Here is a 15,215-nt window from a genome sequence, read left to right as displayed (position 1 = left end):
GACAGGACCGGAGGAGAATTTTGTGATTTTATTGCCGCTTTGACAACAAACGAGAGTTCACCAAACACATGCCTTTTTATGAACACAGTAATTGTAAAACGGGAAACAATTTGGGTGGTATTTGAGCCAATTTATCATACACTTGGAACTTTAATATGACGGTCGGGTTATAGATTATGACTCCTTATTCTTGGTTATATACATGATATTTGTTTACTATTGTCAGTCCTTATTATTAGTTATATACATGGTATTTGTTTACTGTTGCCAGTCCCTATTATTGGTTATATACATGATATTTGTTTACTATTGTCAGTCCTTATTACAGGTTACATACATGTTATTTGTTTAATATTGTCAATGCTTACTATTGGTTATATACATGCTATTTCTTTAGTGTTGTGTCTAATCCTGTATGTCTGTTGGTTGGTACAGGTGCAGGGACTGTCAGCCACTGACCCCGACAGCGGTAGTAATGGCACAGCAGGGATCAGATATGAGTTGGAGACGACAGGCGTTCCCTTTAGAATAGATGGCGCCAATGGGACGGTGTTCGTCTACTACCGGAACGACACCGACAACATTGACAGGGAGAAAACACAAGAGTATCAACTGGAGGTAACATTGTAGAAGGCAAAGACATATCTTTGGGTTCCTCGTTTGGGGAAAGAGTCAGATTACGGGGCCTTAATGTTCATGTGATTTGTGATCTACGGTTAACATCGTGTTCAAAGATTTGATTACTTATTATAACTTATATAGGCATATGAAATACGATTTCCCTCAAAGGTAAGATATTAATGGTGTTACTTTACTTTAACTACTACTACTACTACTACTACTACTACTACTACTACTACTACTACTACTACTACTACTAGTGCCAGCCTTAGACACCATCTCCGATAATTCTATGGTATTGGAATCCCAAGGTCGCTGCAGTGGACGATGACGGCAATGGCAGACACACCGTCACAAACTTTACTGTAACAGTCACCGACGTCAACGATGTCACTCCAGTCTTTGGTCGTCCTCACTACATCTTCAGTGTGTCGGAGGCAGCACCGTTGTCGTTCAGCGTCGGCGAGGTCGTGGCTACTGATAGCGACGTTGGCACTACGCTCACATACAATATCGTTAGTGGGGCCGAGGCAAGATTTTACATAAAAGACTCCCGTAATGGTACGATAGCATTTTGTTTCGTTAGATGTTTGGTTTGGTCGAAATGGACATCTTGGCTTTACCAACTTATTATCTTCTCCGACTATTGCATAATTTTGGATACGTTTATGTGAGTGCTGTAGTACAAAACACCCTTAGCGCTTAGACTACCTTAAGCCGATGTTCAGGTATGGTAATTACGGTCACCTCACGGTCACGCTTTGTGCAACAACACCCAGACGTTGTAGATTATTGCTGGTATATATCGACGTACAAGCCAATGTGGATGTCCGGGTTTGTATGTATGTTTCTGGTTATGTCTTTGCTGGTTTAATTGTGATGGTCACAACTTCTAACATGGATACTCTTTACACTCAGACTCATGATATTGACTACAACCGTCCTATAATAGTTTCATTTCCTCAACACCGAACATCAGACAGGGCAACAACAAGTGTCATCTCTTAACGTGGTACGGACAAGGGATCGACATTTTCGTATAGAAAAGTAAACTGTAAAGTGAGGAAAACTGTCAAAAACGAAACTATTGGTGGTCTTTCATTGACATGCCCTTTAAATGGACCAGCGCCTTTCCTAGTAGGAAAGTAGTGTGGGTATTGCCTATGGAACGTCTTTGTAAAACGTGAGTATGTTATGGAAAATTTACCAATATAAAATATTAATCTTTCAAGGTACGATCAGGGTCGCTGGTGGACTGGACAGGGAGCTGACCAGCGAATACAGCTTGAATGTGTCCGTCTCTGACGGCGTACACAAAGGCTACACCACTGTCAACATCACCGTGACCGACGCCAACGACAACTGCCCGGTCTTCACGCCTCCTAACGTTAACTTTCACATCATGGAGGACCAGGGTGTGAATATCACTGTCGGCGCGCTGCAGGCGACTGATGCCGACGTTGGTGTTAACGGAGAAGTTTACTTCTTCACAAACGATACAGGTATATGAAATCAAATGTGAATAAATGTGACTTGTTTTGGGATTTCACCAGTTTATTTCTTATATTGAATTATTTCAAACTGTTAACGTTGTTCCATTACGGTCAATTTTTAGATCTGACAATTCAGTTGTTTATGACAGAGTGTCTACATTCTAGATTCAAATTTGTTAAAGTCCAAAATTAAAGCATTTCGTGCGAAATGTCATCTCATATGTTGACGTTAAAGAGTTACCCCTGAAATTACAAATTCTGAAAACCTCTCACATGGGTGAGTCAAAAATGGTACCACTAGTTTATTATTTTTTGTAATAAGTTTTAGATTTTAACAGACAAATTGAAAATTCTGCATTTGCCACGCATATTCGTGAAACATGTGAACATGAAAGCCAACCCAGTATGCTAGACGCACCAAAGATGATTGCGTGCGAGGTCTGTAGCACACAGCATTGGCTGTGGTGCTGGTTGTGTGATCCATCTGATGACGTTTTTAGAATAATATCTATCTAAATTGTGGGGTAAAACATTTAATTTACATTTTAGCATTAAATCGTTGTTTATCGTTGTTTATCAAGTGAACGACTATGTACACTGTTAGGTCTTACTTTCATAACTTTCATCATGGACAACCCTGTAACTGTAAAGGATATGACGTCACGATTCATCAGTTACAGGTATAACAAGACTTTGTGGGATTCGAACATAACCAGTAGGACTTCTACGTCGTCTTCATTGACTAACTAATATCACAGTGACTGCCATTTAAATCAGTCAGTCAAGTGTGAAGATTCTTTTAACTCGATAAAATTGTCGTTCCACAGTTGCCCTAGGGACATTTGCAGTGACAGAAAACGGAAGTCTGGTAGCCGTGGCGACTTTAGACCGAGAGACGACAGCTGACTACGAGTTCAAGGCTTTTGCATCAGACAATGGGTCCACTCCTTGTGTGTCGTCAACTACCGTCAACGTTCGCGTTCTCGATGCCAATGACAACGACCCGATGTTCTGTCATCTCAACGTCTGCAACAACAGCGCCATCTACGCCAACATCCTTGAGAAGTCTCCCGTCGGCACCGTCGTAGCTCTTCCGCAAGTCCGAGACGATGATGCTGGCCCGAACGGAGAAGTTACGTTTAGTCTGACTGGAACTGGCAGCGATATGTTCAGTATAGACTCTGAGACCGGTCTGGTCCGGATAAAACAACAAATTGAGATAAACAGGCTGTTCCAGAGGGGAATCTTGTCTGGGAATTTCTCAAATAACGCGACCTTCGACCTTACCATCGTCGCAGTGGATCATGGGACACGGCCGAGAAGCAGCAACGTGACCTTGCACTTGTCTGTTCAGGAAATCAACGATGGCGCTCCCACCTTCAGCAACAACGTCTACAACTACACAATCCCAGAAGAAGAAAATGCAGGTGAGACAAACAGCCCTGACCAGACTGGAACATTGTAACAACTGCGATACTCCCTCGGAAGCTGAGACTGCGATGTGGGGGGCATTTTTCTGTATTCACGAGGAAATAATGTGTATTTTCCCCTTCATTCGCTTTCTAGTATTTTCCTTTTCGTTTTACAACTAATTTGAACATGAATGCTATTCGTATCAGATTATCTCGTCGGTGACGTGGTGGCAAGTGCCAAAAACGCAACCGGTCTGACCTTCACCTACAGCATGATCGGAAGTGGCCAGGCAGAAGACCATTTTAAGATTAACGCTAACACGGTATGTCATCTTCTCAAAGACGCACTGCAACTAAAAGTGACATATACTCAGTACGTCGTACGTTATATTCTTTTATACCGATTCGAGGATTTACCTAGGGACCCGGTAAGATCCGCGTTAAAATAGATCTTCAGCAACCCATGCATGTTGCACAAGATGACCAAAGGTCTTCAGACTCGCTGACTGACTTGACACACGCCAACGTATCCCAGATGCGTAGATCGATGCTTATGCTGTTGATCACTAGATTGTCTGTTTCAGACTCGATTACTTACAGACTCGCCGCTATATAGCTGGAATATTGCTGAGTGCGATGTAAAACTAAACTCGCTCACCAAGGTATTTTGAACTGCCCCTATAGAAGTGCATACATCTACGTTTTTGTCCGACTCACGCCTGGTATTTCCCACACCTGGCGTGTGAATTATGTATCTAACACACTGATGTTTTGTCTGATTACCAGGGTGCTATCAAAACAACAGAGAAGCTGGACAGAGAGGCAAGGCAGCGGTACTCGTTCGCTGTGCAGGTCCGAGATGGGAGGGTGCCAGAGAGGACAGCCTATGCAGTGGTTAGTGTACCCGATTGCTTGTAGTTAAACATATATGTTACCGCTCTGCATGGTGCGCACACACAGGTTTTGTTTACGCGGACCTGGAACACAAGGTGTTACATTACATACAGTAAGTTACTCAGTCAATCCCTTGATTTCTCTTGTCTAATGCAGCTAATTCCGTTTTGAGTGTACCCTCTTTTCATAAATATGCAACTACGCTCACGCACCGCCCCTTATCCAAAACGGAGGCATTATCGTTTAAATTACTTTTAGAAATGTGTGCAGGTGTCACAAAACGGCACACACTTGAAAGGTACGTGGTTACAGTCAGGCAAACAGACGGCTTCTTTCACAAAGCAACCTTTACTAAGGTCAACCTTATCTCCCATTCTTTAACACTGCACTAAGGTTACCTTAGTGACTTATGATCACCTTAGTGCTTCGTGACAGGAGGCTCCTGTGACACGGAGCTAGACCCAAGTTACCATATAACGATACTGACGACCCGACCTGTCACATGGCAAGGCTCATCATGAAATGGTGTTTTGCAGGTAATGGTGACGTTGAGTGACGTGAACGACAACGTCCCAGCCTTCTCTCAACCTGTGTATAGGGTTACCGTTTCCGAGAATGCCACTTCTCAGAATCTGATTCAGGTTACCGCAACCGACTCGGACGCCGGCGTGAACGGCATGGTTACATATACCCTCACAACTGCAACAGGTACAACACGGTGGAACGTCGTCATTCTAGTTAACGTCGGTTATTCGATTGTATAAGGATAACGGTTACCTCAGCTTTTGTTAGTGTATAAACTGTATGTCAGAGTGTGCATGGTGGACACCAGACATGGACTTTACACGTTGCACCCCTGTGGAGAATCGAACCCGGGTCTTCGGCGTAACGAGCGAATGCTTTAACCACTAGGCTACAAAACCGCCGAATTGAAAGAAATGTATCGTACGATATGACTTACCAAAGAGTACGAATATGGAGTTCCTTGTGTTTTTTTAATTATTGATATTTAAATTTTAATTATTTCAAATGTTTAACGGGTGTAAATCCACATTCTCAAGTTATCGGTGTTAGGAGGGTTGATTCTTGCCTAAAATACGTTTTTTCCCTCTTAGATATATTTATCCTGGATCCAGCATCTGGCCAGCTGCGGCTAAACGGGTCCCTTGACAGAGAGACGCAGGCGACCTACGTCCTGACTGTCATGGTGCGTAGATAAACATATGTTGTTGTGTTGTCATACAAACATGATTACCATGTACAAATACTGACATCGAAGAATTTGTTGAGGTATTGTTTTAACCATGTTTGAACCAGGCAAAGGACGGCGGCTCCACACCATTGAATTCCACCTCACAAATTATCGTCACTGTCTCCGACATTAACGACAACGCACCAACGTTCCTCAACGTCCCTTACATCGTGTACATCACAGAAAACAACCCCCCATTTCAAGTGGTGAGTATGTGTGTATTGGTGGATGGATGGATGGATAGATGGACGGGTGGATGTGACATGGATTGTGTAGCTGAAAAGAGGAGTCAGTTTTAAAAACTATGTATAATTCCATTCTATTCCAAGACTGAACGGACTAAAGACTTATCCATGCTTATCTTATCTAACCGGGAAATGAAGCCACGCCTCAAATATATTTCCCTGCTTAACATTTTTTCACGAACTATTAAGAATTAATACCCATAAAGGAGTAATGGGACTACGTACAAAGCTAAAGTGGACTATCATCAACCTAATTACGTGAGAGGTAATTTATATCTTTGAAGAAAGCGGGTTTTGTGTTTAAAAATTGTTTTTGACAGTGATAGGGTCCATACTTTTCTATAGAAAACAGTTGCTTTCCAAACATTTTCAGATTTTGCTATCATTCTGGGGGTCATGTATTCAGCTGAGGGTGCGTAATGCTACTGTAAAACACTGTTTACCGTCTTCCTGTACTTCTCCAGGTGGTGGACGTCCTGGCCACAGATCCGGACGAGGGTCTGAACGGACGGGTGGTCTATTTCCTCCAACCAGACACAGGAACAGATGTCTTCCACATAGACGCGTTAGGTAATACTTATATCGAGAGAATTTTTTCATTTCTGTCTGTCCTTTAGCAAGCATTGTACACTTACATAAGTGCGATAGGGTTAATTCTGGATTATTTGTTGTCAGTAACATCCATCATTTCGGTGCAGTTACTGTAGTGCAAATAAATGAGTACATGAAGTTTCAAAGGTTGCGCTGTAGACATATACTATACTGAACAGCAAAAGAAAGTTTAAGAAATGAAATATAATAAAAGTAAACGATTATTTTTAGGTCTTCTGCATGTATTTAAAAAGTTGGCAAAAAAAAGCAATTGCGTTTCTTTTGCTGCTCAGTACATTCGTATTCTACCTTACACAGATGGCAAAGTGACCTCTGTACGCTCACTGGACTTTGAACACAAAGAGGTGTATGACTTAACTGTGATGGCCGAAGATCTCGGCACTCCTTCTCTAAGCTCCAACACTACCATCACCGTCCACGTGAACGATACATACGACACCAAGCCTCAGTTCACGCCCGACTTCTACACAGTGTCTGTGTCTGTAGCAACCCCTGTAGGGACGCCGCTGAATCTTACACTCAACGCCGGCAACGGTAACTTCTACTACACGATAAGTTCCGGAAACGATGGTAACCTGTTTGATATTGTTCCTGACACCGGCGTAATGACGGTGGCTGGGAATATCGTCACACAGGGCAATATACTCCTCACTGTCACAGCCTCGGATGGACGAACTCCCCCAAGTACCGACATAGCTAATGTGAGTTACCTTATATATATAATTGTTTATCAACCACTGTGATCTGTCACACCTTATACGGAAGTGAGACTAGGGATTGGACAGACATATATCAGTGTATCACACATAATGAATATTCGGCAAAACAAGTTAAGGACCCAATATGCAGTATTAACGTAGTATATGGAACATTATATACAGTATGGTTCAAAATTATTGAGAATAGCTAAAGCATTTAATATTATTAAACGAGAACAAATCAGATAAAATTGAATGTATTGTTAAAGTGAACTGACCTTTTCACGTTGTGTAGGTAACAATTTAATATTTTATTAAGTCTCCTTGAGCTTCACGGCACAGTCTAAGACAGGTAGGCATACTTCCTATCAGAGAGGTTAGTGTCTCGTGAGTTATGCTGTCCCAGTATCGGACCACTTCTCTCGTCATGTCTTCAATTTTTGTCAACCCCTTTTGATTCACACATTCCTTCATCACCCCCCAAATGTTCTCAATGGGATTTAAGTCAGGACTATATGCAGGAAATGGCAATGCAGTCACATTTTTCTCCTGAAACCACTGCTTGGCATGTTTTGCGGTGTGTTTAGGATCATTATCTTGCTGCAAAATCCAGTCATTTCCATAAAACACGTGCACTTGGAAGGAGAAAATTATCTAATATGTTAGTGTAGCGTTGACTTGTCAGATTTCCCTCAAACACACACAGCGGGGTCGTTCCTAATAAGGATATCCCTCCCCATACATGAAACTTTGGGCTGTATTTAGGTCGTCGATACAACGGTGCTGACGCAGGCTTTGTCCATATTTTCACATTATTGGGATATACCCATATTGAGCTTTCATCAGTAAAAATCACATTTTCCCAGTCAAAGTTTTCATGTGCCAAACACCACTCAACACGCCTGTCTTTATGTTCTTGTTTCATGAGAGGAGAAGGAATTCCAGTCTTTTTCTCCCATCCAAGATCAATCAAATTTCTTCTAACTGTAGATTTTGATACAACTGTTGATCCCCTTTCTATCATTTCATACCTGATGTTGGAGATGCTTGCCCTTTGCTTTTTAGACGCTAAAATTCCCAGCCGGACGCGATCTGAGAAGTCCAATTTTCTGGGTCTCCCTGCTCCTTTCTGGTGCCCAAAATCCTTTCCCTCTGTAACTTCTTCCTAATCCTATACACAGTAGAAAGAGGAGTTCCTGTTCTCTCTGCCAATGTATTTACATCATCAATTCCTTGATTACACAACTCAAAAATCAACCTTCTTTTATCTTCAACAGACATTGTTGACAGTGCTGAGGAAAATGACGTCTGCTACAAATTCAGGGGAGGTAACTCTAATTGTACTATACTCAGTAGGCCAAGATGAGTTACCCCCCTTATACCATTACTTAGTTTTAAGTATCAGTGAATCAGTTGAGGTGTTAGGATAGCTCAAAGTAAAAAGAAAAATTCTCAATAATTATGAACCAGACTATATACTATTACATACTAACACAGTGATAACTGGGGTGATCCTTGACTTTTTTCGTTGAATATACTTACCACCTGAACATATGTGAGAATAGCATGACGCCATTATACAGTCATGACAGAAGTCTTAATGTTTCAGTTTGTCAAAACGTGCACTTATTTGTTTATAGGTGTACGGTACAGGGTATAATTGGTCAGATGTCTAAGGTTATTTGTGATATATTTTGATACACCGTCATTACTTGCAAAACGAGTTGCGTTCTGTGCGGCAGATACAGTGAAATGACTCCAGAAATATTTACAATATTGTGTTCCGGGAATGTTTATCCGACCTTGTGATATGCATTCCAGGACGGCTGTTGAACCTTGTCATACTACAAACCAGTAACATCTATAGGCAGTGATTTTTTCTTCGTTTTTATTGCAGCCTTGTGGTATACAAGAGATGACAGAAATACAAATATGTCTGAATGTTCTTTTTTCCAAGCTGATTATTGTAGGGCTACAACGATTCACTCAGACATCGATTCGATTTCACTGTCCATAGTAGACCCTAGATAATTTTCGATTCGATTCTTCATACAAGTGAAAACATCAGATTTCGATTTTCGATGCATCGAACGAAATCGTTGCAGCCCTAGATTATTGCGTACTACTGTAGTGGGTGAGGGTCTGATAGGATGTCAGAGGGGTATCCTTGTCAGGATGTGAAAGTCACGATTTGTTTCCTGATTAAATGTCATCGTGCTACAACGTCACTAGACGATGTCCATGCTGTTGACCTCGGGTTTAGCTGAGGCTGTTTACAGGGAATTTTACATGAAATACCGCGGCGTATATAGGGTAGAGGAAACTCTCTTTAGAACATTAAAAGAAAGTATTAATATCCACCAGGTACTAGTCTCTGTGACGAAACCGGATGTGACATTTCCAAAACCCGAATATCACGTGAGCCTTCCCGAGAACTTGACCCCACCAGTGAAGCTGCTGGACCTCAACACTTCAGCAGAGCTGGAGGGTATCCCAGTGACCTATACCATGACGTCACAGACAGGTAAGACTATTCTTTACATGGCGTGGACAAACATTTGTGCATTCATGGGTGTTTGATAGAGACCCACAATGCATTGAAATTAAATCCAAAACAGATGCTTTCCCCGAAATCAGAACAAGAGGTATTTTGTACATAACGAAAATACTGAGCGAAAAACCATTCCCAAAGAACATTACGATTGCAAACTATCTGAAATTGTACTTGTGTGCAACGTTTTACTACAATAACCTCCAACTGTATTTTTGTGTTTTAAAAGAATTGCGAAAATTCTCACTCTAACTATCTTGACTTTGATCGTCGACCGTGTCTTACCAACGATGCTTTTTGCAAAGTTATCACTGCCTTAAGAGGACAAAACAAGGATCGGTCGTGTTCTGTGCTTACGTGGTAAATGCACGTCGATATTTGTGTGCAATAATCTTGTCAACGCACCTTCCCACCAGACCTTGACTTCGAGTGTGGCCATTCTCACCTGTGTGACCATCCTTTCATTTGTAGATGCCTTCGTGGTCAACAGTTCCACTGGAGAGGTAATATGCGTGAAATCTTTGGATCGGGAACAATCATCAGAATACAAGTTACAAATACAGGTCGCCATAGTGTTACCCTCCACGACAAGATCTAAACGTGCAGGTAAGAGATACAACTCGTCATCTGAAACATGTCACACTCCGTGTGGCCAGAAGTGACGGTGAAAGATCACTTGTATGCAGCTATTGTCCAATTCGTTCACTGTGATATACAGTCTTTGCTGTGTCTACACTTTTGCATCATTCGTGCCAGTTTGCTTGTGAAACGTGCATCTTTCCGTAATATTCAGATCATGCAACATATTATTACTGACTATTTACAGTTCTTGATTGTTTATGATTCAGACAGATAACGTGCTAGATGTTCCGATGTGACCATCAACTAAAGGATAAAACAAAGCAGAGTAGCTTATGACGTACAGTGTTTCATAGTAAACATGAATATACACATTCTATATGATATCTTCTCACTGATGTACATGCAATATCGATATCAATGAACGAGAATATTTTTTTTCAGCGGAGTCCAATATAGTAGAAGTGATAGTTACAGTCGAGGACAAGAACGACAACCCACCCCGTATCCAGGCCCCCGGTGGGGGAACACTGGTGTACGGTATCCCCAGCTCAGCAGCAGCAAACTACCTTGTGGTCCAACTCAGGGTGAGGCACTGTTAGGGTTACGGTAATGGGCATCCAATGGGTGTATTGGCATGTAGTGGCTGAAGTTCGGTGGTTAAAATTTCCTTACAGCCGCTGAAATCAAGGCCATTTCATAAAAGGAAACCGTCAAAGTCTAAGATGTATTCATGCTAGTATGTGTTTCACATTCAAACCTGCTACTGAAATGGAAGCCACACATTACTAGGGTCTTACGTGTTCAACCACGTATCAATTAAAACTCACAATGGAGACACCGGATGTCTTGAGCTTTAGCAAGCATCCACCACGAACAGCGGGAAAGGACCAATTTTCTCAGATGGATCAAATGCTATACGAATCATAGCAAAATACGTTTCTGTTCCATGAAATATTTATATAGTACAACCAAATACCGTTGTGTGGAAATTGAAAGGAACTACCTAAATATTTCCAGTTGTCCATTGTTGAACGAAAAAGGAATATACAGGGACCAAGTTTTTTAGTTCGAGACAAATAGTAATTATACAGGACAGTTTTCGTTTCGCTTTTCATGTTCCAGTGACCGTGTACTAACAACATGTCATTCTACTCTCGTTTTCCAGGCGGTTGACCCGGATGAAGGGGCTAACAGCGTTATCCTGTTCACAGCTACTTCCGGGGACACAACGCAGTTCGGAGTAAACCCTACTTCCGGCGCAGTTCGGTCTCTCGTCAAGATGTTGTCAGTAACCGCAACGGAATTCAGTCTGACAGTCAATGCAACTGACAATAACGGAAAGGGAGACTCCACGTCCTTGAAACTTAAGGTTGTCGTTTATTTTGTTTACAACTCAACCCACTTATTTACATTTAGGTCTTCCTGTCTTCATGACACCTGTGGATAAACTGACGGTTATAAATTCGCATGAATTTAGTGACAGTTGTGTTATTATTATTCTGCCTTAGTGGCAATTGTGTTTACTTGTTGGGTACAAAGATTTGGTTAGATTATTGTATTTTTAGGTTTACTGTATAGGTTTGATGTACTGAATGTAACAGAATGTATTATTTTATCAGATTATAGTTATAAAGGAGACTGAGAGGTTTGGTCTTGTAGCTCATATGCAACCGTCGGAGTTTAACAAACTCAAGGACAACATCATTGCGTGAGTACCTACATGCTATATACTCTTATATGTTATGTTTTGTGTAACATCGACAACCGGCTAATTAAAACGTAACCAGGGTTCCAAATGAATTCAGCATAACAATGACTTTGTCAGAGGTTATCTCACACCTTGTAAAACCAACTGAAACATTAATTTTACGTCTTTCAAATCTTCATTTCCTTCCTCTTATATTTAACTCACTGTGCCATTTGGATTGACACAATCCTATTTCTTGATTTCAGTATGTTCATTTCTCTTAAACGTCCATGTAATTAAATTCCCCTTGATGATTCCCCAAATCCCATAGTTCTCTATAAATCCAACTGCGCACCTTAAATCCCCATACTTGTTATAACTGCAGAAGACGTTTCATGTTTACTGATGTCCAGTTAAATTAGGTTGCACTCAATGTGTTGTCGGTAGGAATCTAAGTCAGATCCTGGGCCTGGATGTGCAGCTGGAGATGGTGGAGCCACACATTGAGAACGGGAAGCTGGTCTTGACCAAGTGAGTCATGTCATCATTGTGAACACTCTCTGGCAGATATCAGTACTAGTCACTGTTGAGGGTGGCCCTGCATACACTGGCTGCTGTGATTGATAGTCGTTAAAGACATGGCAACAAAACTCCAGTTGGTGAATGGGTCTTTACGTTTGTGGCCTATAGCTGTCTGTAATTGGATAAGAGGTTTTTACAACAGAGATCTCACATGATATGGGGATTTACGAGAGTTCTTATATATTTGCTGATGATGGTATTGGGTAGTTCATGTGAGAGAATAAAAAAGACATTCCGTTTGAGATCGCGTTTCAATGTTTCGACTAGTCATGTAATATGAGAAGTCTCACGCTTAGTGGGACCAGCATTTAAATTTCTGAAACTGCCCAGCATGATCTCCCCATGGAGGCGGCGTAAATATATTGGCTTATTCGGCTTTGGAATCGGTTTGAGATCTGGCAGAAAAGTCCATTTCTGTTAGTTTTATTAGTGCATTAAGTTAAAACACGTGACATTTGTTTCAGGTCAGACGTGTATTTCCATGCAGTTGACCATACGACAGGGAAGGCGGTTTCTTTTGAAAAGATCAAGAGGTGAGCTGTGACTTAACCTAGCACATGACATTCACTTGACAGCTATTGTATTTATTCAATATATCATTATGTACATATTCATGTAGCTGTTAAATCTAAGCACTCTTTTGAATTATGGTACCGAGGCATACCTACGATGACTGTAGCAGCCATTCTTTGGTAAATGGAACAATGTCAACGATTGGTAACGGATTGTTATTGTTCATGTTCTTAAACGCCTTTCTTTAACGTTCTGCGTGTATTAAGATCAGGTTCTGCTGCATGATTTTCTGGAATATTTACTGGCTGTAACTCAGTGGAATGATCATACTATTTCGATCAAAGGGTCAAGACAAAATAAATTTGGTTGTCTAATAGTACCACTTGGGGATGTTCAAATATCACACTGTGTAGACAACACTGCTAACGGATAGAAGCATTCTCTCTAGTCTCGTGGCGGCCAACGAGGTCGCTATCAATCAGCTGTTGGGAGTGCTGAGATTGTTGACTGTTACCCTGGCCCCGACCATCACGCCAAGGTTCAACACTACGAGGCAACCCTACGTCATCAGTGAAGCCGAGATTGCCATGGTTGTCATCGCCGGGGTCATGTTCATAGGCAGCGTGGCTGCAGTTGTCGCCATCATCAAAATATGGAAACAGTGAGTAAATGTTCTCAGAGAAGACATTGTGCTTGACTGGTTGAATGAAAGCGGTGTTTCTGCAAGGATATGGGTTTTATGTTTTATAAAAACCTATTAGAGCGAGTGTGAGGTATCATTTCCATCGTGTCAGGACAGGATGAGTTTTGGCCGCTGCTTCAAAGCACAAACGATATTACTACTATTGAAGTTATGAAAAACACCGTATTTTCGTGACTCTGCATCTTACGAATATTTCATTATATGGATAAAACATGGCGACAAATAGGTTCTTGCTTTACTATGCAGATTTGCGTTCATTATCTATCCAAAACTGCTCGTTGTGGGTTTCAATACCAGATTTGCTCCTTCTATGAGGTGTGAAGCTGTAAGCGTGTCATTGTGGGTTTGTCCAAATATATGTTTGGCGTATAATATACCTTAGCAACCTTCTAATCAGGGTCAACTGACAATTCGCAAACTCCGACCAAAGCACCTGCAGGAAGTAGATAATGCCGACTGTGCTAGGTAGTAAGCTGTTAACTTGTGTGTCACTAGGTACGAGGAGTGGAACAAGAAGCAGGAGAAAGCGAAGATTGCCAGGCAACGGCAGAAGAAGATGACAGAGGAAAGGGCAGTGGACGAAGGCTTCAATGAGACCAACTTGGATTCGGACACTGCAGAGCCACTTGACCTGTGAGTACTGGCAGATGTTGCCATATGTGGATGCCACGTTAACACGAAGGCAAAGGTTTGCTGAGGGAGAGACGGGTTTGTCTCTCCTTGAAGGAAAAGACTATGTTTCAGATTCGGACAGCTATAGATTTCTTCCACCAGGCACCTCACACACTCTGGCTTTACCCAGCTACAGGGCGAACAACCTGACTGGCATGTGCATACAATCTCCGTTTACCATTCACCGTTTACCCGTGTACCATGTCTAACGTTACACTGAAAGATGTGATGTGACTTTTAATACATTTGCCAGATCCCTTTAAAACTACTGACACGAACCGTGACTGTTCATTAACCCTGAGTCTATGATAAACTTTGTAGTTCGATAGGTCCAACCGTTATAAACGGATGATGACCCTTCTTATTAATTCTCACCCTTTGCATATGATTGTTGGAAAAGATACACACATATTGGTTTCATGAGACATTCCGTGTTACAGAGATGCTAGTGAAGACTCGGCGTCCAGAGACTTCACTCCCGGTATTCATCTGCGTTCCTCCAGAATGGCAGAGTAAGTTGGTCATCCTTCACATGTCATGGCAACACTTCATAGATTGCGATCTTTAAGAAATGAAAGCAGAAGCATGAAGACAGTTCTCATTGATAAAGCTCAGATAACGTATTAGCCCATTCTATATACTCACTGCAACGAATAGGGGAACACATGATAGTACAAGTGTCCCTGTATTTATTTCTT

At 41.6% G+C, this 15,215-nt stretch overlaps 1 protein-coding gene across 1 annotated transcript in view; it reads left to right on the top strand.

Annotated features, from left to right (window-relative positions):
• Nucleotides 1-15,215, top strand: part of LOC137284229 (protocadherin Fat 4-like) — a 52,497-nt gene that overhangs the window by 34,095 nt on the left and 3,187 nt on the right. The window contains exons 43-63 of the mRNA XM_067815961.1: nucleotides 436-618; nucleotides 933-1,182; nucleotides 1,854-2,123; nucleotides 2,942-3,541; nucleotides 3,734-3,849; nucleotides 4,313-4,420; nucleotides 4,957-5,128; nucleotides 5,536-5,627; nucleotides 5,738-5,878; nucleotides 6,382-6,487; nucleotides 6,827-7,230; nucleotides 9,592-9,751; nucleotides 10,250-10,384; nucleotides 10,802-10,944; nucleotides 11,526-11,729; nucleotides 11,980-12,068; nucleotides 12,495-12,578; nucleotides 13,094-13,162; nucleotides 13,591-13,803; nucleotides 14,341-14,478; nucleotides 14,958-15,029. Coding sequence (XP_067672062.1) covers nucleotides 436-618; nucleotides 933-1,182; nucleotides 1,854-2,123; nucleotides 2,942-3,541; nucleotides 3,734-3,849; nucleotides 4,313-4,420; nucleotides 4,957-5,128; nucleotides 5,536-5,627; nucleotides 5,738-5,878; nucleotides 6,382-6,487; nucleotides 6,827-7,230; nucleotides 9,592-9,751; nucleotides 10,250-10,384; nucleotides 10,802-10,944; nucleotides 11,526-11,729; nucleotides 11,980-12,068; nucleotides 12,495-12,578; nucleotides 13,094-13,162; nucleotides 13,591-13,803; nucleotides 14,341-14,478; nucleotides 14,958-15,029 — 3,749 coding nt within the window. The remainder of the gene's footprint in view (nucleotides 1-435; nucleotides 619-932; nucleotides 1,183-1,853; nucleotides 2,124-2,941; nucleotides 3,542-3,733; nucleotides 3,850-4,312; nucleotides 4,421-4,956; nucleotides 5,129-5,535; nucleotides 5,628-5,737; nucleotides 5,879-6,381; nucleotides 6,488-6,826; nucleotides 7,231-9,591; nucleotides 9,752-10,249; nucleotides 10,385-10,801; nucleotides 10,945-11,525; nucleotides 11,730-11,979; nucleotides 12,069-12,494; nucleotides 12,579-13,093; nucleotides 13,163-13,590; nucleotides 13,804-14,340; nucleotides 14,479-14,957; nucleotides 15,030-15,215) is intronic.

The sequence above is a fragment of the Haliotis asinina genome, chromosome 5 (assembly GCF_037392515.1).
Source record: "Haliotis asinina isolate JCU_RB_2024 chromosome 5, JCU_Hal_asi_v2, whole genome shotgun sequence".
Taxonomy (NCBI): Eukaryota; Metazoa; Mollusca; class Gastropoda; order Lepetellida; family Haliotidae; genus Haliotis; species Haliotis asinina.
The sequence above is the reverse complement of the archived record's forward strand: the minus strand, read 5'-3'. Positions and strand labels throughout refer to the sequence as shown.